Raw genomic sequence first — 25,952 nt, 5'->3', positions numbered from 1 at the left:
CCTCCCTCCCTCCCTCTTCCTCTCTCTCCCTCTCTCACGCCGTCTCTGCATCTGTGTACAGTCGATCACGGCGGCTGACTTCAGTACAGCGATGCTGAAGCGACAGATCCAGGAGAATCAGCGGCGAATGGCGCAGGCGCAGCAGGAAGACGACCTTGAGATGCAACAGGTCAGTCTGAAGGTCGCGGCGCGGGGGTGGGGGTGGGGGGGGGTACTCCAAAATCACCGTCTTGCGCAGCGTTGGGAAACTGCGCCTACTTTGCTGCTCGATGTGTGAGATATTCTTATGACTTTATTAGTTTCTATTATATTGTGAATTTTTTGTGAATTCTAAACTGCGCCTTGTCTTGCCGACTCACTAAACTAGTTTTCATCGGATTGCGATTATTTTTCTATTGCGTGCAACACTGCTCTTACTTGACTCGAGAGTATAGCCTGACTCGGTACCACTTACCAGTGTGAAATTACTGAGCATTGCTTGTTGTTAATCGGTAATTAACATTCAATTTCTTAATTGGTCTGCCGTTTTTGCACGATTGCAGAAAGTCAGATATCTTAAATGAAAATATCAGCCTTAGACCGTTCCGGCTACCAGCCAGGTGCCCACATTGTGCTTGTGGTATAGAATTAGAAGCACAAGGTTTTCATCGTTTACAGATGCTGGAAGATGAAAGAGTCGCACTGATGATGCAGAACCAGGAGTTTTTACGAGAGCTGAGACGCAACGAAGAATTCATGAACCAACTAGAGGGCAGCACTGCTGCTGACAGTAAGCCTTGACAATTTTTCTTTAGTAATGCGCGTAGTTGTCAAAGAAGTCTTCCTTTGTGAAATCTTTGTGAATCCTTTATAATATGTTTGTGGGAAATGTTAATAACAAAGATCAATTTGATGGCGAGAAAAGTCAACCTTTGGTATCCTTTGGTAGCATTTGATAGGGAAGAAAGGTTTCCGAAGCAAAGGTACGTGTGAACGTTCACGTATCGCGCGCAATTCATGCGCTAATTTTCGTTCCTAGGTGGCAGGTCACGCAGTTCGAGACGCTCCTTCAAGCCACCGCCGCCATCGTCGGACTCTCCCCGCACTCTCGGGTCGGCCCCGTGCCCGCCCCACACTAGTTCCACTATCCCGTCCTCTCACTCGGTCAACGTCTCGGCGAGTGTCGGTCCGGACGGACAGATGTCGATGGACAGAGCGACGGAGAACGATCACGTGTCCGGTTACCTCATATCGGACCAGCTCGAACCAAAGGTGGAAATTCTGTTCAACCACGACACCGTGACCGGTGAGTACGACCTTGTATTTATTTATTTATTTGATTTGATTTGATTTATATTGCACCTTTTTACATAAAATGATCACAAATGCAGCACATCAACTTTGTAGGCTGTAGAAAATGGGTGAAGACGGATCAGCTCGTTCGGCGTGCGTTGCGAAATCACGTTGATGTGTAATGGGGAAGCATATTGTCGATTCCGTCATTCGTGTTTATATTCAAACCTTATGTTTTAATTGACTAGTTTGAATTCATCTTCAAGTATTCGATTCAATAACAAGTTAGCGAGTTGTACATTCATTTAACGTTTTCTAAACTTAATTATAATCTAAACCTATTCAAGCATTGAATTTAACAGTAAGTAAGTAACGTATGCGATTTGCGTACTCTTTATTTATTACCTAAACTTATTCAAGCATTAAATTTAACAGTAAGTAAGTAACATATTCAATTCGCGTACTAAAATGACTAAATAACTTAATTTATTTGCCGGCGGCGACGGCATGTTTGTGCAGATGACGGCGTCAGTGCGTTCCCGTACGGGATGCCGCTGCAGCGGGATGAGGAGGCGGAGTTCCGTGAGAAGCTGCGGTACATGGACAATCCTACGCGGCGCATGTTCATGCGCATGGCTCGCCTCTTCTCTAACGGCAAGAAGAAAAAGACGGCGAGGCAAATGTACGATATCTGCCGACGGGCTGCTAGAATAAACTGAGGGTGGTGTCACAGCATGTGTGTTCGTGTCATACGATGTGACCTATAGTGTGTCCAGCGAGTCTATTGTGTATTGTAGCCGGTGTGTGAAATCACGTTGTATGGTTTATTTCCTAGCACGTGTGTGATATACTCTTTACGTTTCGTGTCCCGAGACGTGTGTCATGTCATGTTTCATGACTTCGCAGTTAGCACGTGTAACTACATTGTATGGTTCATGTCATAGTCTTTGTCACTATATTGAATGGTTTCATGTCCGAGCACGTGTGTCATATATTGTATAGATTGCCACGGCCTGTGTCACTATTGTAGCATTGATGTCATAGTACACCTATCACATCGTAGTAAAGCTATGATGATTATTTTCAGGCTTGAAGCAGCTCCATCAACTGTCAATCTTCTAGAGGAGGAAGAGGATGAGGAGGAGAGCAGAGATGCTGAGGACCAGAGTGACAGAGAGGGTGATAACATTGACAATAGTCATATTATCGAACCATTGGTGAGTTTGTAAGCTGATAAATCGAAGACATCAATGCACAAATCCTTCTTTGATTAGGCACCCAATCGTCTTCACCTATTATTTGTCAACGAAGATTCTTTGAGACCGGTCGTTTGGAACGGTAAAGAATTATAAAATCTCACGTTTTTCGAAGATGCATTCAGATCGTCGCCGTTTTGCAGATGGGATTTCGAAGCCCATCTACCGCACAGCGGCCCACCTGAGCTCGCTGGTTAGCGACGGAGCCTAACAACCATTCTACAAGACAATAGTGGCTTCCTAGTGACACGTCTTCTTTCTTCAACAACATATCTCCCAATCTCACGTCGATGCTGCATTACCATAGCAACAATGCCAGCGATGTCAGTCCGTGTACGCACACAGACTAATTGCATTATACGTATTCGTATATCATTTTGACACATTTTTGCTATGGGTCATGTAACTTGTGACTAGTCTACGTAAGACGAATCATTTGGATAGCTGAAACTGTGCTGAAGAAGTGCACAGAGACAAATTTTGGCGAAAAATAGGTCAAAATATCAAAAATCACAATGTTCCCAAGGTAGGTAGGCCGTTTGAAATGCTGATAGGGGTACTTTAATTGTTTTATTCGTACATTATGGTCGTAACTCTTCGTGTAAAGCTCAGTTTTAGTTGTTAAATCTATATACTATCATGTACATAGTAGTTGCTGTCGTACTTGGCTAGTTGGTTAATGCCAAGTAGTCTATAGTGGTATGCTGTTATGTGGATCACTTTGGTATTTGTGTACACTTTACGGCTGTTACTTTTAGACATTTAGGCAATTCCTTCACTCGAGATGATATGAGGTAGGCATTTTGAAAGGGCATGAATATTCTCTAGCTGAATTGTTCAATTTTTTCCTTGTTAAGTCGAGCAATGAGCGCTTGAAAGATACTATACGAACATTATACTAGAGAGGCAGAATGTTGATTTTATTATTGAGGCGCCATTGAGTAGCATGAATTTATTTTTAAAGTTTAGTTTTGTAAAAAAAAATCTAGGTCAAGCACTTTTTGGAAAGAGTATTTGTAAAAAGCAATTTATAGCCAATAGCGAACAAGCTGGTGGTTCAGTCTTTGTAGATGGATGTGAAAGTTTTAGCATAAATAGAGAAATATTGTCTATGAAGTATTTATTGCTGTGTAAAATCGTATTGTAAAATTACCAATGTGATTTTGTGAGATTTCGTACTATCGTGTAATTTATTTCAGACATAATTTTGCGTCAGCCGATTTTCTTACAAGATTATGAAAAGATGAAATTTGTTTAGATGTTTAATTATTCAAGTCTAATCTATAATAAAAAAGGCAGCTTTTTTAGTTAGACATGGCAATCCTTTTTATGTGAGGTTATTGCCCAGTTATTACTGTTGATTGTCTATTAGCTCAGGCTCGAACGTTTGCAAGCCTGTTATTGATTTTTGTGAGAATGCGAGAAAGGATTCATTTGGCTTCACAATGCCACCCTGCCGTCGAAACGGGGGTTGTAGTTTTGTATTACTGTCAGTGTCAGGCAGTCCGGCCATCATGCTCATGGAACATAAATTTATGACAAGTTCAAATGCAGTTTTTAGTTGAATTGTTATTGAGGAACTCAATTGGAAATGAGTGTTTTTGTCAGAAACTCATTGTTATTTACCAGGCTGCGCATATAATTTCGCTCTGCAGTTTTTTTAGTGGGACTGCAAATCAAAACTAGCTAAATGGCACCATGTTACATGTGATAACTTTTTTTAATATGAAGTGTAGAATAATAAATTTGGCAGCTGGATTATGCCAATTTTGTAATAAAGGTAGTTAATGACAACATGGACAGCCAATCTATTGAACACTGAATTCTGTGTTTTATTTCCTAGTTGTACGTTTCTTTGTTAACTAAAGTACATAACATGACAACACACCATCAGGATCAGTAAGGATAACTCGACATCCTACAGAATTAACTTGCAATATGTTTTACTAGCACTACTCCATAACATGTCAGCATTATTACTACAGTAGAGTGATACGACGAGTGCAGAGGTAACATACTCCAACGTATGCCAACCAACTCTGCATGTTAAGTGTTAACCCAGGAGAGAAATTACATATTATAAATTCAAGCCCGAGTAATGCAGTAAACGTCTAGCTGTTTTAGCAGGTTTTACTTAATTAAAAGTCTATAGAATTGAAATCAGTAGCTCGGTAGATTTACAGGGTCTTTCTTCTTGTTCTGTCCCAGTCCCATTTATCGTGACGAGAAGGCTGTTCTGGCGACACTGGCTATTACTTAATTCCAGTTGCAGTCATCATTGATCCAGTCATCATTGATCCAGTCATCATTGATCCAGTCATCATTGAACCGCTGTAGAAAAGCATGCAAGAGACATTTACTCACGGCATCACATCTTCTTGACTAACAAACAGAATGAGATATTTTTAGACTAGACAAATTTTAAAAATTCCAAACAAGTTCAGTAAGAAATTGGTAACTGAGGCACCTTATCTAGTCATTGATTCCACAATGAACGTTCACTGATTCAGGTCATAGAATGTGCAGAAAACGTTGCAAGAAATATTTCCAAACTGTATTGACAACCAATCGTCTACGGACAAAGAACAAAACAACATTTTAAGTACCATAATATTGCTTGCACTGCTTCAGGGCCTCATTAAACCCTGTGCACATTGCGATGTCGTTCTCTGTCTGTGTACAATCCATGAACTGCTTCATCTCTAGTTGACAAGGTTGGTACTGCTGCTGCTGTGGCTGGCTACCATACTGTTGCTCCTTTCCACCAGGTGCCGCCACTGCTGCCTGGTCCGAAGATCCACCGCCAGTCATTGCGTGTCCTTGAAACATGTACGGTTGGCGACGTGCCGTTAATATAATCCGGTTTTGACATGAATAATTTCCCGATTTGCGAGCTGAAAACTCTAAATAGGCTTTTCTTGTTTTATTTTTCTGTAGAATCATCAACAAATTTATCATATTTCCATGACATGATTTAATCAATTAATAATACACATTTTACGTACTTAACGGCAAAAATGTTCCGCCATCTCAAGTTGATAATTTGGCAAATTATATTACTAAGACTTATTGACAATTAATGTCGGTATGAGGTCAGGAAGATTAATAAATGAGATTACCTCTCTTCAAAGATATAATATGGGATTTAATTTTTCAGCCGCTCACTAGCGTGTGGCCGACGCAGAGAACTTGCGTACGCACAGCAGCGAGATCAGTTTGCCATCTGCGGTCATTCCTGGTTGCCTGCGGTTGGTGCATCATTAGGCGTGGCTGCACGCGGGCCTTTGTGAGGCAACAGATGACGCTGTAGGGCAATTCAGAAAGCAGCCACGTAAGACCGGATTGAACGGTCACACACTGCAAAGCTAAAATCTGGTTGAATATCGCCTTTAATAGGATTGGTGAACGATCCCAGTTGCCTACTCCCATTTCGGCGCTAACACCTATTTCGACTACGTTCCCATTTCGGCCTACTACTCAGGACAGCGTCTTAGACCACTACTGTCCTGGTATAGTTGTAAACATATCCCGGAGATAGCGATTTGTGATATGAAAATTTTCGCGGATGATACAAAATTCGAAATCTTATACGACAACAACGAGACTGCATGACTGCGCATATCTAAAATGACTGCATGATGTCATGGAATTGGGCTATGTAAAGGTTTCACGTCCGGAAGTGCAACGGATGATTTTAGGGGAAATAACGAACAGTTTGAGTATAGCTGCAAGACGTGTCGGCTGGGACAAGGAGAGTGTTAGTGAATCAACTAGAAGAAAAAAACCTTGGGCATATGGATAAATAGTGAGCTCAAACCCACTCTACAGGTTACGCAGCAGAGCGAACAACAAGCAATGGGAGTACTGAGATCGATCAAGAAAACATTTCAAATTACTAGATAAAAGGTGTTTCCTTATCCTGTAAGCGCGATTTCAGACCACCCCAACCTAAGATTGTACTGTGTGCAGGCTTCTTCACTCCTACTATAAATATAATAAAGAATAGACCTGTTATAAAGAAAATGCAAAGGAGGGCAACCAAGCTAGTTCCACTCTATATAACGTAACCTGAAATACGAGAGAAGACATCGCGAAATTCCTAGCTAAGGTCTATATTCACTGGAACGAGGACGCAGTGAGGGGAGAACCTGATGCGAAACTTACAAATTTTAAACAGAACAAAGAAACATTAATAGCAACCAATTGATTTCACACCGCGGCAGACCGGAACCACCAGCGGGTAATCCCTGAAACTATTCAAAAATGATCCAGCTGCAGTTGCGGACGCACTTCTTCAAGCCAAAGGGTGTGAATGCATGAACGCACTGCCAACATATTGTTGGCACGGATTGACGCTCAACTGATTTAAAAACAAACTAGACTCCATTGGACAAATATGGTATCAGGGTTCCTCCCCAGATAAATTCAAACAGGGGGGGGAGACGGGAAGGGGGAGGGGGGAAACTTAGGCGGTCCGCGGGAGCGCAGTTTTTTTACACGTCATAATTGATGTGCTAAAATGTGTCACACACGCATAGACGGTATTGGCGGTTCTTGTAACTAATATAAGATAGCCGAGTCGTGTACATATTAGTGTTCGGGTGGGGACCAGTTGACTGTTTGTGCTTGTGTATTTCGCAGGCATGCGTGCACGGTAAAAATACACGTCCGGGGCCTGGCGAATGGGAATTTTGGCGCGATTCCTCGCTGGCAAACTTAATTGTGGTGGGAATTAATCGGGCGGAAGTATTTTAAACGGGCGCAACGATTGAACAGGGATTTTCCCAAACGGAGCGGCGGCCCCGTTTGCGCAAACGTAGGGGGCGGAGGGAGAACCTGATTATATAGGCCAGCCTAAACTCAACCCATCTAACCTAACGCTAACCTTTGTCACAGAGCGATCGCATGCGGTGTGACTTGTGTGTTGCAGAATGAGCATTTGACCGGATTACAGGTGATTATATGGTGAAATAGAGTAGAGAAACATCAGAGACTTTGTAGTAAATTACATTTTGTGTTTATTTGACCTTTTTTTTTATTGAAGAGCGTTCCAGTCGGCACTGCCGTGAATAGTAACGGCATTAGCATTAAACCCGAGTCCAAGAGCTCTAGTGAAGCCTTTTGTCTCATTCCTCATTTTCGATATATCCGATCGTATTTTCGAATTTAAATCGATCGATTTCGATTTATAATCGATCATTCGAATCACTAATAGCAAGTTGGTAGCGCTAGGTCAATTAGGGGCGAGTTATAGAGCAGAAGGGAAATAGAGCAATGGTCAGGTAAAGTCAATAAAGGTCGTAATGACCTGGTTTTTTGTACGCGACACACCTTCTCCCCAAGATGTGTAAGTATACCAAGTTTTGGTAGCGCTAGGTCAAATGTGGCCGAGTTATAGAGCGAGGGAAATTGGATCAAGGTTAAGGTAAAGGCAAATAAAGTCGTAGCAGTGTTTGCCACTGAGCAGAAAAAGCTGTAGGCTGGGGCCTATAGCTCTCAAGCTGCAGCCCCCAGCAAAGCTGTAGGCCCCCAATTTTGGAGCACAATTACAGTAATAAACAGCATCATGTTCTTTTCCTTTGCTGTTTATTAGTCATTATCATGTCCAATCATAATCCCTCTGTTTTTCTTCTATCGTCGATGACTGTTTTATGCTTTTTTGCCGGGGGCTCACAATTAAGGAAACGCCACATCGGGTGTTATATGTAGCTCCTTGAACTACGCTCTCCACTTTGACAGCAGAGAGACAGACTGGTAGTCGCGTACACATGGACTTCTATGAGGTCTGGGGCATGCCCCCAGAAATTTTTTAAATTATAAGCTCTGAGATGACATCAGAGCCATTTCAGGGTATCCAATAGCTTACAACTAGCAACACTTTTGGTGGAAAAGGAAAAATTATGTAAATTTACTACTGTAAATTTTGATGGGCACTGGAGAATTCCGTCGAGTGTTGAGTGTGTCCAAAGTAAATGTATTCTGTAGACATACAAGCTCTTACTAGGAAGTCTTTATTTAGCTACACCCTTGTATAAAATGTATATAGTTTTTCAAACGTTAAAAACAATATGACACGTTAAACTGAGTGGTGCGCGGCTGTACTGCTGTTGCATGACTAGTAAGTAATCCACGACGACGTGCTTTGCAGCTACAGTGACTATGTGTGTTAAAACTTTAGACAATTATTATTATTTACTGTATAATTCAAACATGATATATTAACAATTAAATCTTCTTAATATTATTTAAAACAGTATACTGATCGTTTGTTAACTACCAGTGATACTTTATTGTTACATCCAAACGTGAAAGCGCGGGGATGTGAGAATTTACTCCTCACAACCTAGCGCGCGAACAGCTAGTGAGCGTGCTGCACGACCCGTGCACGTAAAAACCTGGCCAACCCAATGTGTAAGGTTCCTAACCCACTGGGGCAAAAGTAAGCTCACCACTTCTTATCGATTTTTGGATGCCAACGCTGCACTGGATTCAGGACCTGTGCGTCGAACATCCACGCACGTTTGATTGCACTGGGGCAGTCAATAACATGCAGTGGCCTTGTTACATGTATGTCACGGTTTATCACGGATTAGTTTTCAATAAATACCCTGGAAGTAATATGCATGAACAGATTTCTACAGGTAACAGTTTTTCAGTTTTCGAGTTTTCGTGATCAAATAGCTGTAGGATCAGCGGGCCTGTTGTATCAAGAAGCTGTAGGCCCGGGCATCGAAAACTGTCGCGGCGGGCCGACGGGCCGACCGTGAATTTCGAACACTGGGTCGTAGTGACCTGTTTTGGTACGGTAGGTCAATTAGGGGCAGTTAGAGAGCGGAAGGGAAATATAGTCAAGGTCAAGGTAAAGGGTCCAATAAAGTCGCAGTGACCTGTTTTGGTACGCGCTCACCTTCTCCCCAAGATGTGTAAGTTGACAAGTTTGGTAGCGCTAGGTCAATTAGGGGCCGATTTAAGAGAGCGGAAGGAAATATGATCAAGGTCAAGGTAAAGGTCAAATAAAGGTCGCAGTGAGCTGGTTTGTACGTGTCACCTTCTCCCAAGATGTGTAAGGTATACCAAGTTTGTAACGCTAGGTCAATTAGGGCCGAGTTAAGAGAGCGGAAGGGAATATGATCAAGGTTAAGGTCAAGGCCAATAAAGATCGTAGTACCTGGTTTGTCGGTTAGCGTCAATTAGGGGCCGATGTAGAGAGCGGAAAGAAAATATGATCAAAGTAAAGTCAAATAAAGGTCGCAGTGACCTGGTTTTGGTACGCTGCTCACCTTCTCCCCAAGATGAGCAAGTATACCAAGTTTTGGAGCGCGTAGTCAATATAAGGCGAAGTTAAAGAGCGAAGGGAAATATGATCAAGGTCAATAAAGTTTCAAATAAAGGTCGCAGTGATCTGGTTTGGTACGCTGCTCACCTTCTCGCCCAAGCTTGTAAGTATAACCAAGTTTGGTAGCGCTAGTCAATTAGGGTCGAGTTATAGAGCGTGAAGGGAAATTGTCTGCGCAGTGCGCGGGGCTAAGGAGAATGAAACCATAGACAATAAGCCTATAACTGCAGGGCCACCCTAGTTACATAGCGCATCGTCTTCGCCACATTCATCATTGGACCCCCCCCCCCCGGTAAGAAGAAAATGGGCACATTCCTTACGGCGGTTTCGGAGGAGATACGTGAAATTACGCGCGGCCGCTACAGTAATACTATATAGATTAGACGTATTATGAGGTTAGATCATGATATGTAATGATGTATGATGATTGCATGTGCGACAGGCGAATTAAACATCATTGAACATGCGCAGATTACATCATCACAGTGACAGTGTTCAATATTTACCGAAAACCAAAAAATCGTTGGGAGGACACACTCGATTATACCTGGTTGGTGCTGGACGAGCAGGTGCTCTTCTTCCAAATCCTCCGCCTCCTGATCTTCTGCCCATTATATTTTTTAAAAACAATTTACAGTTAAATTACACAAATTTTAATCAGTCAGCAGAATAACTTCTTCATGAACTACGACGTGACTGCGACGTGAGTGTTACCTACGCCATCTATCGAGTAGAAAGTAAACCCCCAATGGTTTGTTTATAGAGACGTGCATGGGGTGCATGGCAGGGAGAGAGGAGAGGGAGGACACAATAAAGGAAAGCGCTAGAGTTAGGAAGATAAGGGATAGAAGATAGAGAATACAGGAAAGTTAAACTTTCTGCACTGCACTCTTTCCTACCTCTTCTGCACCCTTCCTCTCATCCTGTCAGTACCCTCTAACATCACCCTCCTTCTCTTTTCCCCCTTTCCCTTTCTCTTCAAGTTTCCTACTAAAACGCGAGCCAATATTTCTTTTCCACTATACTAAAGTATCAGCACCATCCTTTTTGTAAACGTGTTATGCATGTGGCACGTAAGAGCTGCAATGTTGACATATATATATGAATATATACTTACACAATAATTATTAATGATGAAAACAGAATTTATTGTACAAAATTGTAATACATTGAAGCTACTGCCAAGCAATCATATTTGATAGGAAATGCGCAAGGAAAAACAATGATTTATCAGAGCAGAAGCTACATGAAAAGAGCATATACATGTTGAACAGTTTATTTGATACTGTCCTTGCTTACTGACAAACAAGTTGCTGCATGATGACATTATATGGAAGGTAAACTGCTTAACGAGTGTTGGTCTCAACTGTACTCATCAGTCTGAATTATTAGCACTATCTCTCACAGGTCAAAGGTTATCATTTAGTTATAATTATGTTTAATATTAGAGGGTAAAAACTAGCAGCAGCAAGTCATGATGCATGTTTTTTTTTAAATAACGTTCCTGCAGTTTAACACACAGTCACTGCACTGCTATCTTTAAAATTATGAATGGTTACAACAAGAACCACAAACAAGGAATTGTACCATTTAAGCAATCACTCCTGAAGCAATCACACATACAAATAAAAGGCAGCGTTTCACTTTGGACATAAAGAGAGCACACGTACATCTTAGGAAACAATGTGGTAGCAATGTTACACTCTACACAACAGTGTGTTTATGTGAACAAGTAAATTACTTTAAATTAGTGGTAAATATACTCTATATACATTTGCTACGAAGCTGTTATCCCAATCTCTTCACATCGTGCGACTCCACTCAACGTCACGCACGCACAGAAGTGTGCGGATTTGTAATACAGACGAGGTGCTGCCTTAATAAATTTTGCCCTGAATCAATTAGCACCAATGTGCTAAGATTAATCCAGTACCGAATGATGGTTTCTTTCCACGAGGTGTCACGTTCGCTCGGTATGCTTGCCATTCGGAAAAAAAAACGCAAAGGAGGAGAGCTCATCATCTTGCACCGCCACCACCACCGCTCCCTTGATCCGATGCACTTGTTATTAGCATGAAGACGACCACGGGCACAATGTACATCCACTGAAAAAGACATAAGCCATGTAAAGTTCATTGTATTTCTAATGCATTCAAACAATTGCAAAACCTACAGACCTAACAGAGCATATCACCCACTAATAGCTATGGTTGTCCTCCTGCCATGAAAACAAGAGACGTAACTTACAAAGATCTGTGTGTTTTCATCATATACTTTTCGATTTACATGTGCAATTTTTGGAGAGTGAATATCGAAAATTAACGATACTCACGTATTTGGCAAAGAACGACCGGTTGTCTTGTTCCCCGGCCACCTTCTGCTCCTTATCCTTCGCCATTTTCTGAAGATACGTAGACGTGTCTGGCCTAGACGACAACGAGAAAAGGGAACAATTTAGGGACCAACAATTATACAAAAACAGACTCTACCATGCAAAATTTTTAATATGGCGATGCACATTATGCATCAGTGACAATCGCAATTAGGTTTCATAGGTACATTGTAGCTTGCTATATATATATTGTATAGCTGCATTACCATCTTTTCGTGACCAGTGTTACAACTTACGTTGGCCCGGTGACAGTCTGTGCTACTTCTACCGACGTGTTAAAATTTGTCAAATTTGAGTCTGGGGGCTCAAGTCCCTGACACAGAGCAGGCACTGTTGTTAGCGACACTCCAATCACATCACCCGTTTGGTCCAGGTGAATACGTATCACATCAGAAAGTTCCGACTCATACAGGGAACACTGAAAAGACCATAAAAAGACAAATGATTCATGATAGATTAAAACACATGCGACGGACACAAAGAAATTTCATTCCTCAAATTAAAAGAAAATTTATTCAAAATTACATGTTTAAATGCAATGACTTGGTCAGTCAAAATTGTATTCACGTTGCATACATAATACTTACTGCTTTTATAAATGTAGACACATACAGCTCAGGCTTTGTGGGAATGCGGATCATGTAGAAACCATCCGACTCGGCCGCATGCTATTTTTCCACGAATAAAATCATATCACGTTACTGCACATGCTGCGATTCTGTACTCCGTAAACTAACTTGTGAAATTACCCTCATTTAACGACAGGCTACCATATGTGATTTGAATGAACATACTGAGAAAGATAAATATTACGCTAGGATAAACAATGAGCTCGTGCAGAAATATACAGGAACATTTTATAAGGTCTTGTAGTGTGTTAAGAGGTGATGAACTCTTCCAACTTACACGAAGCTTCTCTATCTCTTCATGGTTGAGTGGCCGGTCTTGTGTGAATACAGCAAAGCCAGACTTCACTGACTTGACTGTCACTGTTCCTCGCGATGAGAACTCGCCACCTGTTAAACAGCAGGGGTAGAAATTAACTTTTGAACACGGGAGTCCAACGGATTCCCTACCCTCAAAAAGAGGGAGTCCGCAGCAAAATGAGGGAGTCCGCAGTCTGAGATTCAAAATTCAAAATATTAACAATACCGCATAGGTTTATTTTTAAGATTCATGCTGTTGCACGTCTGCCAAATTTTCTTTGGACATTAGCTGAAAAAATACGGTAATTCCGTGAGGCCGTACTCTTGGAACGAACTACATATGTAGTTAGTAACATGACAGAATTTTCAGAGAGTCACACGGACTCCTGCATATGTCAAATCAGGGAGTCCGACAGTAAATCAGGGAGTATTTGACTCCGGACTCCCGTTAATTTTGCATCCTGAAACAGCGTTTATTTAAATCATCTCCGAAACACGTTTGCCTGTCTGCAAGAAGCTCAAATGTGCATATACACTCATTTCATATTTTACAACTATGTAGTTATTCTCATTGAATGTGTAGATTGAATGTGAACTATTTAAACAACACTTGTTGCTAGAATAGAATTATATAACTGAATACCTGCACCAAATGCATGTTCCACTGATAATGTATATCCACCATCAAAATCAGAGTCAAACTGGAAAAAAAATCACCTAGTTTATGAAAAATTAAACGTGACTATTTCATCTTTTTACAAAATAATTTTCAGTTATATTTGAGTTCAATTATTTAACGAAACTATTTCTTTCATGATCAAATAATTTTAACACGATGAATGAGAAAAACCGAAAACCTCTGACAGATTACTAGTGTATTATCCCTTATAATGGATTATATGCTTGCTTGGTATTTTACATAGGCCTACTTTCACCACTCAGCTGTACCGCTGAGACTGATTACCTATATTGCCATCCCTGGTCAGTAGTTGGTATACCTTTCACTGCATTGTACTGTAGTCAAAATTCCTAGTTACTACTACTAATAGTACTAGACTAAATCTACCTATATGCTACATTCACAGGGTCACTGTATTCTCCACTGTGGAAGTTTACACTACTGCACTACCTTAGTACCTATGGCTATGACATGTAGGAACTTGTGGTAAATCTCTATATTATATTACTTATTACACAGCATCCCATGGAATAGGTAAGTGTATCAGCAGTTTCTTCTGACCAATGCCCACACCAGCGATTTCTCTGGTATTGGTTGGTTTGGTGTTAGTATTCACGCCTGAGGCAATGCCTACACCCAGCGATTTTTTGTAGATTTAACATTTTTGTGTTGGTTTTTCCTGAGACCAATCCCAACACCGAACGATTTATGGTAGATTTGGTTTCACTAGCCCACAACAATTTACCACAAATCGTCAGTGTGGGCAATGGATCAGAGGAAACTCGGACTACATTGATGAAGATTCAAGTTGTAATTACAAGTTAACAACATAGACGTAATGTAGGCCTAAACTACATAGGGCGCACACCACGGCCGGGCAGTGAATTTTCTCAAGGTGTTAAAAACGCTGGCTCTCACATTGGAGACTGTGAATCTCCCGTGGCTCGGGATGACCACGTAAAATGGGCGGTCCCGTCTCCAGTAAATACTAAGGCCAATGGGACGTAAAAGAACCACTGAGGGCGCAAAAAAACTCTGGCTGTGAATGTGACCACCCTCAGTGCCATTCGCCTAAAAAAAGCTAAACTACTCCGTGGCTTTACCAAGCTATGTTCAGCACACCATGGCTGGGGGCAGCCTATAGACCGAAGGTCCGATAGACCGAATGTGCAAAGGGTTAGGGTTAGAAGTTAAGGGTAAGGGTTAGGGCATATAATATGGTTTATAGTGGCATCATATAATTTATAATTATAATGACATTGGTGGAAGTGCGGGCATATTTCACGTCGAATACGGCATCAGTGGATGTCCAGATGCGTAGCCTGGAGCTAAGCGACTGATTCCGACGAGTAGCCACTGCGTATTCGAATAAACCTTCGTCTATCGGGCCTTCGGTCTATCGGACCTTCGTCTATATGGCCTAGGGCTGTAACCCCATGGCTAGCGCTATAGCCCTGGACGTTTATTCCTTAACGGACTGTCCAGGTATAGAACTTTACAAGATAGAAGTAGGTGAAGTATAAGAAGAATAAGTTCTATATAGTATATATACTTAGAATATTAATTATTAATATTATTATTAATATTATACTTAGAAGTAGAACTAGAACTTAAGTTAGGGTTAGAAGTTGGAAGTAAAAAATATTCAGTCTAAACTTAGTTAGTAGGCGACGGTGCAACTCCACTTTAGGCACCTTAGGTATCACGAAGTGATGCACAGATTTCTGTGTATCATCAACATGATGCAGCAGACTTTTCCGTAATATCAAGGAATGATGCAAAAAACTCCTAACCCTAACCTTAGCCCTAATCCTAACCCTAACCACTAACCTTGGGTCCCTGTATACAGAGAGTTGCGCCATGACAAGTCGGAAAAAATCGGTCACCGTGATCGTGGACGGCATGTGTTTTTCCAAATTGATCCACAACCGCTGCGCTTATAAGTACAGCGCTGTATGGATATGCTGTAACAATGGTCCGTAGTAATTAATTAGACTAATTCGGCTTCAATAAACTCAAAATTTACAGAGATTATAAGCTAAGACATGTGTCTATGTGTATCTAGATTTCTAGAAACTGCAAAGCACATTTTAGCAAGCTGCGAGCGAGTGGAGAGTGGAACGCATTTATCTTGTAAATTAACAGTTGTCATTATTCTCTCCAAAATGACTAGCTGCTGTGTTTACACTAAGAAAGGTGTACAATTAAGCTATTATATGCGCGAACATTTGAGTTACTTTTCTAGAATCTAGAATACATATAAACACGTGTTATCTATGATCTCTGTGATTCTTGACGTTTATTGAAGGCGGCGAGTGGTTTTAATTAATTAGGCAAAGTATCTACGCGCGGTATCGCACAGGTTAATATACGCACGCGGTATGGGCGGTAAGAAAGTGTAGAATTAAAACTATCATAATGGCGCGCAAACGATTTGAGTTACCATTTCTAAGAAATCTAGATACACATAGACACATTCTTAGCTATAATCTCTGTAAATTTTGAGTTTATTGAAGCCTGATTAGTCTAATTAATTACTAGCGGACGCATTGTAAGCGTATCCATACAGCGCTGTACTTAAGCGGCAGGTGGTGATCCATTTGGAAACAACATGAGTCAAATCCTGAGTTGGCCGCAACTCTCTGTATATAGGGACCCACCCTAACCCTAACACACTTCGTGATACCTAAGCCTAAGGTTATACTTTATGACTTAGGGTTAGGGTTAGGGTTTTTGCACATTCTTTGATGAAAAATTATACGGAAAGTCTGTTGCATTCAGTTGATGATACCAGAAATCTGTGGCATCACTTCGTGATACCTAAGGTGCCTAAATTGGATTTGCGGCCGTAGCGACTACTACTACCACTTACATCGCCAGCTTTTGCTGCAACAAAAAGTAAAAAGTGTAAACACACTGCAAACTTCATTTCAATAAAGAACCGTCTTAAGACGTTTGTTTGAATTAGCATTCTCTAGAGTGTGTAGCCGACCAATCTTATCAAGTTTTTTTACTAGAAAGCGATGGGAGGGCGGCCATGCTGGTTATCGGATAATTTGAGGCAGCAGCTGAAAAAAATATAAATTATTAAAATTTATTATAAACTATATATATTAGAGAACTTTCTATTATTTCCATATTTTTTTTTTTTTACTTAATTTTCTTAAATTTATATTACAAATTGTACTGATTTCTTAATGCAAAAGTACATTATAAGTTGTTTTGATATCCGTGTGATGAAAAGTTCGGCCTACAGTGTACAAAATGGCGCCAAGCATAAGTTTGGATGACTTGATCCTAACTTTATATGATGTTCAAGCCATCAAATTCGGCTCTTTTATTTTAAAAAGCGGCATAGAATCACCTGTGTACTTTGATCTTCGTGTGATTGTCTCACACCCAAAATTGCTCGTAAGGTTTAACGTTAACAATATCAATTTATGAGCCGACGGCGACGTAGCTCTAGTACTATAACCCGCGTACAGTTGCCGCATGCCGCTAGCTAGCTAGCTAGAATAGGTGCTAGCTAGCTAGCGCCTGCGGCAACTGTACGCGGGCTATAGTACTAGAGCTAACGGCCACGTAGAAACGCCGGGCAAGCACTGAGTCTGAGCAGTTAGGCTACAGTTGCACTGTCACTGTCACAGTGTCGGTGTGACTGACAGCAGTCACAATGAATGCATGTTATATAATAATAATTACAAATAAATAGCAGTAGTGGAATGAAAGATTTAAATAGCACTAGTCTATAAGAATTTTTAGAAGACATGCGTGCTTGTTCTTCAAGTGTTTTTATTTGTTTTATTTCGCAAAGTATGATAGTTTGATACATAGCCATAGATAATTCTCAACACTGTTGTTGAATCTTGTTGTTGCTGAGCCTGTTGTTAATGTTAGATTAGTTGACAGAATCCTGCTAACGGGAATCAGGGCTACTAGTCGTAGTTATAATCGGTGCCCACATTGCACATTGACTAGGGTATTTCACTAAATGATTTACTGGGTGGCTAATAGAGCTGAGAGGGTCTATGTCCCCCAGGGTACTGCCGGAACGTACCCTGTGTACGGTTCGGTATACCGGAACGTACCCTGGTACTATCTAATATGCTGGACCGTACCTCGCCTACTCCACTAATGAGTCTAGGGAGTCGCCTAGGCCTACTCCCTAACCCTAACCCTAACCCTAACCATATCAAATAGTTACCAGGGTACGTTTCGGCAGTACCCTGGGGGACATAGACCCTATGAGCGCTAATAGAGGTTACATCACTCTAACACTTACCATGAGAGCGTTCACTGCTCATGAAATTGATCTATTTCCTTATTACTGAGTGCAAAATACTGTCACAGTAATGATTGGAAAGGTAAATCCATACTACATGTCTATCTTGGAGATTCCAAGGTGGAGATGTGATGCTCATACCACTCATTACATGTTCAAGGCTGGGAGTTCATTAGCGACAGAACCTTTCTTGGCACAGATGACTAGATGAAATGGCAGTCTGCCCATCTATAGTAAAACAACTACAGACAGTATATTTAATATGATATAAGTAGCTGAAACATAGCGAAAGTGGAAGTATATTATGATATGATTCCTTTGCATTCCTTCAGTATGCCGTGAATGTGTGTGAAAATTCCTCTAAACCGAACTGAATCTGTACGATGTGAAAACCTACGATAGCTTCAAACAGGCACGAGGCAAAAATTCCTCCTAAACTAATGAAATTGTCCAGGTAGCAAGAAACACTGCGCTCTACTTTTAATCAAGATATAATAAGACTTTTATCTCTTGTTTTTAGCTCATCTGACATAGTCAGATGCAGCTTGTAGAATCGCATGATCGTCCGTCCGTCCGTCCGTCAACAGTTGGGCACAATACTACCTTAGTACCTATGGCTATGACATGTAGGAACTTGTGGTAAATCTCTATATTATATTACTTATTACACAGCATCCCATGGAATAGGTAAGTGTAGTCAGAGTTTCTTCTGACCAATGCCCACACCAGCGATTTCTGGTGATTGGTTGGTTTGGTGTTAGTATTCCCTGAGCAATGCCTACACCAGCGATTTTTTGTAGATTTTAACATTTTTGTGTTGGTTTTTCCTGACCAATCCCAACACCAACGATTTATGGTAGATTTGGTTTCACTAGCCCACAACAAATTTACCACAAATCGTCAGTGTGGGCAATGATCAGAGGAAACTCGGACTACATTGATGAGATTCAAGTTTGTAAATTACAAGTTACAACATAGACGTAATTAGGCCTAAACTACATAGGACGCACACCACGGCCGGGGCAGTGAATTTTCTCAAGGTGTAAAAACCTGGCTCTCAACATTGGAGACTGTGAATCTCCCGTGGCTCGGATGACCACGTAAAATGGCGGTCCCGTCTCCAGTAATACTAAGGCCAATGGGGACGTAAAAGAACCACTGAGGGCGCAAAAAAACTCTGGCTGTGAATGTGACCACCCTCAGTGCCATTCGGCTAAAAAAGGCCAACTACCTGGCTTTACCCAAGCTATGTCACACACCATGGCTGGGGGCAGCCCTATAGACCGAAGGTCCGATAGACCGAATGTTGCAAAGGGTTAGGGTTAGAGTTAGGGTAAGGGTTAGGGCATATATATGGTTTATAGTGGCATCATATAATTTATAATTATAATGACATTGGTGGATGTGCGGCATATTCACGTTCGAATACGGCATCAGTGGATGTCCAGATGCGTAGCCTGGAGGCTAAGCGACCGATTCCGGACGAGTAGCCACTGCGTATTCGAATAAACCTTCGGTCTATCGGGCCTTCGGTCTATCGGACCTTCGGTCTATAGCCTAGGGCTGTAACCCCATGGCTAGCTATAGCCCTGGACGTTTATTCCTTACGGACTGTCCAGTGTATAGAACTTACAAGTAGAAGTAGGTGAAGTATAAGAAGAATAAGTTCTATATAGTATATATACTTAGAATATTAAGAGAAAGCTACTTTCACCACCAGTGCTGTAAATCCGGCTGAGAACTTGATTACCATATAATTGCCATCCCCTGTCAGCTAGTTGGTATAGACCTTTCACTTGCATTGTTTTACTGTAGTCAAACAATTTCTATGTTAACTATCTATATAGTACTAGAACTAAATCATACTATATGCTACAGTTCACAGGGTCACTGGTATTCTCCACTGTGGACAGTTTACACTACTGCACTACCCTTAGGTACCTATGCATTGATCATTGTAGGAATTGTGGTAAATTCTCTAAATATTATACTACTTATTACTAGTCAGCATTCCACATGGAATCAGATGTATAGTGTGACGTGCAGAGTTTCTTCTGACTCAATGCCCACACCAGCGATTTTTGTGATTGGTATGGTTTGGTGTTAGTATTCCCTGAGGCAATGCCTACACCAGGCATTTTTTTGTAGATTTAAACTTAATTTGTGTATGGTTTTCGCTGAGACGCAATGCCCACACCGAACTGATTTTATTGGTAGATTTGGTTTCACTAGCCCACGAACAAATTTACCACAAATCGTCATGTGGGCAATGGATCAGAGAAGACATCGGACTACATTGATAAGAGATTCAAGTTTGTAATTTACAATGTACAACATAGACGTAATTAGGCCTAAAACACATAGGGGCTGCACACCACGGCCGGGCAGTGAATTTTCCTCAAGGTGTAAGAAACGCTGGCCTCTTCAACATTTGGATGACTGTAGAATCTCCCGTGGCTCGGATGACCACGTAAAATGGGCGGTCGCCGTCCCAGTAACATACTAATAGGCCGAATGGGACGTAAATAGAACGCACTGAGGGCTGCAAAAAAAACTCTGGCTGTGAATGTGACGCACCCTCAGTGCCATTCGCTAAAAAAAGCTAACTACCATGGCTTTAGCCCAAGCTTCTACATCGAGCTGCTGGGGCAGCCCTATAGACCGAAAGGTCGCGATAGGAACCTGAACCATGTTTGCAAAGGTTAGGGTTAAGAGTTAGGGTAAGGGTTAGGGCCATATAATATGGTTAATAGTGGCATCATATAATTTATAATTATAATGACATTTGCGTGGATGTGCCGGTCATATTTCACACGGTTCGAATACGGCATACTGGATGTCCAGTATGCGTAGCCTAGCTCAGCGAGTGATTTGAGATGTAGCCACTGCGTATCGAAGTAAAACCTTCGTCTTATCGGGCCTTCGGTCTATCGACCTTTCGTCTATAGTTGCCTAGGGCTGTAACCCCAATGGCTACGTATAGCCCCATGGACGTTTATTGCTTCCTTAAACGTGGACTAGTCAGTTGTATAGGAACTTTACAACGTAATGCGAAGGTAGGTTTGAAGTAAATAAGAAGAATAAAGTTGCTATTATAGTAGATATTATCTTAGAATATTAATTTATTAATATTATTATTTAATATTATACTTAAAAGTAGAAACTAGAACTAAGATTATGGTAGAAGTTAGAAGTAAAAAAATATTCAGTCTAAAACTTAGTTAGTAGGCGATGGGCAACTCCAGCTTTATGGCACCGTTAGGTATTCTACGAAGTGATGCACAAAGATTTCTGTGTATCACTCAACTGATGTCAGCAGACGTATTCCCGATTATTCGGAATGAATGCAAAAACTCCTAACCATACCTCTAAGCCCTAAATTACCTTAACCCAGGCTATACGTGCTATACTCTAGGGTCCTGGTATACAGAGAGTTGCGCCATGACAAGTCGGAAAAAATCGTCACGTGATCGGCTGGAGCGCATATCTGTTTCCAAATTGATCCAGCACAGCCGCTGCGCCTATAAGTACAGCGCTGTATGGATATGCTGTTACAGGGTCCGTAGTAATTAAATTAGACTATCTGCTTCAATTAAAACTCAAAAATTTACAAGAGATTATAGCTAAGACATGTGGTCTATGTGTATCTAGATTTCCTAGAAACTGCAAAGGCACAAATTTTAGGCAGCTCGAGCGAGTGGAAGAGTGTAACGCATTTATCTTGTAAAATTACAGTTGTCATTATTTCTTCAAAATGACTCAGAGCTGCTTGTGTTTAACTTAAAGAAAGTGTACAATTAAGCTATTATTATGCGTCGAACGATTTGAGTTACTTTTCTAAGAATCTAGAATACCATCATAAACCGTGTTATCCTATGACTCTCTGTAGATGTCTTGAGTTTATTGAAGCGCGAGTGGTTTAATTAATTAGGCAAAGTATCTTACGCGCGTATTCCGCACAGGTTAATATATCGGCACGGCTATGGGCGGTAAGAAAGTGTATCGAATTAAACTATCATAATGCGCGCGAACGATTTGAGTTACATTTCTATAGAAATCTAGATACACATAGACACCATATCTTACTATAATCTCTGTAAATTTTGATTTATTGAAGCCTGATTTGTCTAATTAATTACTTACGGACGTCCATTGTACAGCAGTATCATACGAGCCAGAGGGCACGTACTTAAGCGGCATGGTGTGATCCATTGAATACAAACATATGTGAGTCAAATCCCTGAGTTGGCCGCACTCTACTGATATAGGACCCTAACCTAACCCTACAGGCACTCGTGATATCCTAAGCTAAGGTTATTACTTTATGACTTTAGGGTTAGGGTTAAGGGTTTTTAGCAGTCATTCTTTGATGAAAAAATTATAACGGAAAGTCTGGTGCAGATCCAGTTTGATGATACACAGAAATCTGTGCATCACTTCGTGAACCATGAAGGTGGCCTAATAGTGGATTTGCCGCCGTATGGCGACTAACCAGTACCGAACTACATCGCCAGCTTTTGTGGGCACAAAAAGTAAAAAGTGTAAACACACTGGCAAACTTGCATTTTCATATAAAGAACCGTCGTTAAGTACGTTTTGTTTGAATTAGCATTTCTCTAGAGTGTGTAAGCCGTACCAATCTTATTCAAGTTTTTTTACTAGAAAGCTGATGGAGCGGCCATGCTGGTTTATGCGATAATTTGTAAGGCAGCAGCTGAACAAGTAAATATAAATTATAAAAGTTTAATTATTAAACTATATATATTTAGAGAACTTTCTATTATTATTCATATTTTTTCTTTTTTATTACTTAATTTCTTAAATTTAATATTATCAAAATTGTACTGTTCTTAATGGCAAAAAGTATCATTATAAGATTTGTTTTGATATCCGTGTTGATGAAAAGTTCGCGCCTACAGTGTACAAATATGGCGCCAAAGGCATAAGTTTGGATGGACTTGATTCCTAACTTTATATGATGTTCAGCATCATATGGCTCCTATTTATTTAAAAAGCGGCATAGAATCACCTGTGTACTTTGATCTTCGTGGTGATGCTTCACACCCAAAATTTGTGACGTAAGGTTTAACATTAAAATATCAATTTATATGAAGAGCCGACGGCCGACGTATCCTCTATTAATAAGTACTATAACCCGCGTACAGTTGCCGCAGGGCCGCTAGCTTAGCTAGCTACGAATAGGTGCTAGCTAGCGTAGCGCTGCAGCAAGCTGTAGCCGGGCATATAGTACTAGAAGCAATAACGGCACGTAGAAACGCCGGGCAAGCACTGAGTCTGAGGGCATTAGGCTACGTTGCACTGGTCAAGCACGTGTCGTGTGACTGACAGGCAGTCACAAATGAATTTTTTATCAAATAATGGCTGATGAAGATTTAGATAGCACTAGTCCTATAAGAAAATTTTTAGAAGACAGTATGCGCGCTTGTTCTTCAAGTGTTTTTATTCGTTTTATTTCGCAAAGTATGATAGTTTGATAACATAGACCATAGATAATTCTCAACACTAGTTGTTGAATCTTGTTGTATGAGCTGGAGGCCTGTTGTATATGTTAGATTTAGTTGAAACAGAAATCCTGCTAACGGGATATCTAGGCTACTAGTCGTAGTTATAATCGGTGCCCACATTGCACATTGACTAGGGTATTCACTAAATGATTACGTGGGTGCTGGCTGAAGGGTCTATGTCCCCGGGGGTAACTGCCGGAACGTACGCCTGTGTACGGTTCGTATAATCCAGGAACGTACCGGTACTTATCTAATATGCTGGATCTCGTACCTCGGCCCTACTCCCACTAATGATCTAGGAGTCGCCTACCCCTATCCTAACCGCTAAACCCTAAGCCATAATCAAATAAGTTACCAGGCGTACGGGTTTCGCAAGTAAAAACCCTGGGGGACATAGACCTCATGAGCGCTAATAGAGGTTACATCACTCTAACCACTTACCATGGAACGTCACTGGCCATGAAATTGATCTATTTCCTTATTACTGAGTGCAAAATACTGTAAGTATAGAATTGGAAAAAAGGGTAAATCCATACTACATGTCCTATCTTGGAGATTTCCCCAAAGGTGAGATTGAATGGCTCATGACCCACTCAATCTACATGTTCAAGGCCTGGAGTTCATTAAGCGGACAGAACCTTTTCTTGGCACAGAGAGGTGCAGTCTGCCTTATAGAAACAACTACACAAGAATAATTAATATGATATAATAGCTAACAAGCGAGTGGGTTTATGATATGATTCCTTTGGCCATTCCTTCAGTTGTGATTTTAGAATCTCTAAACCGAGACGTGAAATCATGTAGCGATGTGAAAACCTAATATTCAACAGGCACGAGGCAAAATCCTTCTAACTAATGAAAATTGTCCAGGTAGCAAGAAACACTGCGCTCTATCTTTAATCAAGAATATAAATAAGACTTTTAATCTCCTTGTTTTTGCTCATCTTGAAAACATGTCAGATGCCAGGCTTGTATACATCGCATGACGTCCGTCCGTGACCGTACCCGTCAACAGTTTTGGACACAAATCTTAATCCGCCGACGTACGGTCACGATATTGGCACATCGGGGGGGGGGGAAATCGTCAAAACGATTGGGAATGATCGGAACGCTGGGTCAAAAGGTCAAAGGCAAGAAGGTGTAAAATAAGGGGGACATTCAGCTCCTTAAAACTTAAGGTATAGGGAGAAATGGCAGAATGCGGCAACAAGTCTAAACGGCTCGACCTAGGCTCGTGATAGTCGCAAGGTGTATAGGCATCATGGTAACGGAAAAGCCATCATGTGCGAAATTGGAGTTACAGGTCAAAGGTCAATGGGCACAGGGCATGATATTTTAAGAACATTCTGAAGGAACATGTCTGACGGAACGCCGAGTAGCGCGAATTGAGAAAAACTTTTTTGTTTCAGCGTACCTAAGCATTTTAAATGGTCTTTATGAAAGGACCATGAAATTACACTTCTGCTAGACAATGCCGAAAAAGTAAGTGTCGGATAACCTTTTGACCCTCATAAGAGGAGAGTTAACATTGATTTGTGTTACCTGTCCTGTTAGAAAAGAATTTGACTGCCGGGGTTTTGCTAAGTAGAATCTAAACATGCCTGGATGTAGTGAGACATACAAATGTCACATGTGAAATTTCAAAAGCAAATTGGTTGGAAGAAGGTTTTATGCTCTTAAATATCGATAATTTCTATTGCATCTGTACTGTCAGTTATGTTGAATGTAACGTATGCGCACGCCAGGGCCCACCTGCAGTTAGCATGTGGTGCAGTACTGTGTAGGTTTTTTTCCACTGCGTTAATTGGTTATCAGGTGGCAGCTCTCTATTGCAGCCTGTTAGGCTTGCGTAGGTAAAATGGATGAATTGCTTACCGCTATTCTGTCTGCCAAATAGTTGTTGCTAAACTATACGTAACTGATGGGAAGCTTCGCATCTTTAATCTGAAGACACTTAAACGTCAACCGGCGCCATCTCAGTGGGCAACTTTCATAACGATCCCAACCGAACATTCCTTGAGAAGGTTCCGAATACCAAATCCCTGTGCAATTCTCACTGTTTCGGCGTGTATTAACACATTTGGGACTAACAGGGTTTATCTAGAATCTCACCACTACCAGCCACAGAGTCACCGCAGTAGACCGTTAGATGAGCGCTGTCGCTCCGCGGCACTTGTTTTTTTATAGTAACGTATTGTGTGTGGCATTCAGGAAACAAATTTATTTCAGTGCGGAGGTAATTTAATTGACTGTAAGATTAAATCGTGAATTCCCTTCGAGTGAG

The 25,952-nt window shown here is 41.1% G+C and overlaps 3 protein-coding genes across 3 annotated transcripts in view; 2 read left to right on the top strand and 1 right to left on the bottom strand.

Moving 5' to 3' along the window:
- Positions 1-4,344, top strand: part of LOC106816308 (actin cytoskeleton-regulatory complex protein PAN1-like) — a 12,013-nt gene extending 7,669 nt beyond the window's left edge. The window contains exons 7-12 of the mRNA XM_014820888.1: positions 45-169; positions 658-769; positions 1,019-1,285; positions 1,792-1,954; positions 2,360-2,489; positions 2,672-4,344. Of these exons, the coding sequence (XP_014676374.1) occupies positions 45-169; positions 658-769; positions 1,019-1,285; positions 1,792-1,954; positions 2,360-2,489; positions 2,672-2,713 (839 nt within the window). The 3' untranslated portion in view covers positions 2,714-4,344. The remainder of the gene's footprint in view (positions 1-44; positions 170-657; positions 770-1,018; positions 1,286-1,791; positions 1,955-2,359; positions 2,490-2,671) is intronic.
- Positions 4,345-10,988: 6,644 nt separating this feature from the next.
- On the bottom strand, positions 10,989-16,901 carry LOC106816311 (ER membrane protein complex subunit 10-like). The gene is made up of 7 exons (XM_014820890.1): positions 16,734-16,901; positions 13,826-13,883; positions 13,163-13,272; positions 12,844-12,924; positions 12,493-12,674; positions 12,197-12,290; positions 10,989-11,969 (listed from the first exon to the last, which is right to left on the bottom strand). The coding sequence occupies exons 1-7, from the start codon at positions 16,830-16,832 to the stop codon at positions 11,883-11,885; spliced, it is 711 nt and encodes a 236-aa protein (XP_014676376.1). The 5' UTR covers positions 16,833-16,901; the 3' UTR covers positions 10,989-11,882.
- Positions 16,902-17,121: 220 nt separating this feature from the next.
- The window catches only part of LOC106816307 (uridine 5'-monophosphate synthase-like), a gene marked incomplete at its 3' end in the record, with an annotated part of 12,520 nt that continues 3,689 nt past the window's right edge, over positions 17,122-25,952 (top strand). The window contains exon 1 of the mRNA XM_014820887.1: positions 17,122-17,272. Coding sequence (XP_014676373.1) covers positions 17,126-17,272 — 147 coding nt within the window. The remainder of the gene's footprint in view (positions 17,273-25,952) is intronic.

Source organism: Priapulus caudatus, unplaced genomic scaffold (genome assembly GCF_000485595.1).
Source record: "Priapulus caudatus unplaced genomic scaffold, Priapulus_caudatus-5.0.1 Scaffold1343, whole genome shotgun sequence".
Taxonomy (NCBI): domain Eukaryota; kingdom Metazoa; phylum Priapulida; class Priapulimorpha; order Priapulimorphida; family Priapulidae; genus Priapulus; species Priapulus caudatus.
This window is presented reverse-complemented; position numbering and strand designations above follow the sequence as displayed.

What these genes read in the sequence shown, in the direction of transcription:
- LOC106816311 (XM_014820890.1), bottom strand. Translation starts at nt 16,832, where the DNA reads ATGCTAATTCAAACAAACGTCTTAAGACGGTTCTTTATTGAAATGAAG. An exon ending in GGAACATGCATTTGGTGCAG is followed by an intron (nt 13,273 to 13,825) that starts GTATTCAGTTAT and finishes GCTGTTTAACAG; the next exon opens with GTGGCGAGTTCTCATCGCGA. An exon ending in GGTCGTTCTTTGCCAAATAC is followed by an intron (nt 11,970 to 12,196) that starts GTGAGTATCGTT and finishes TGTCTTTTTCAG; the next exon opens with TGGATGTACATTGTGCCCGT.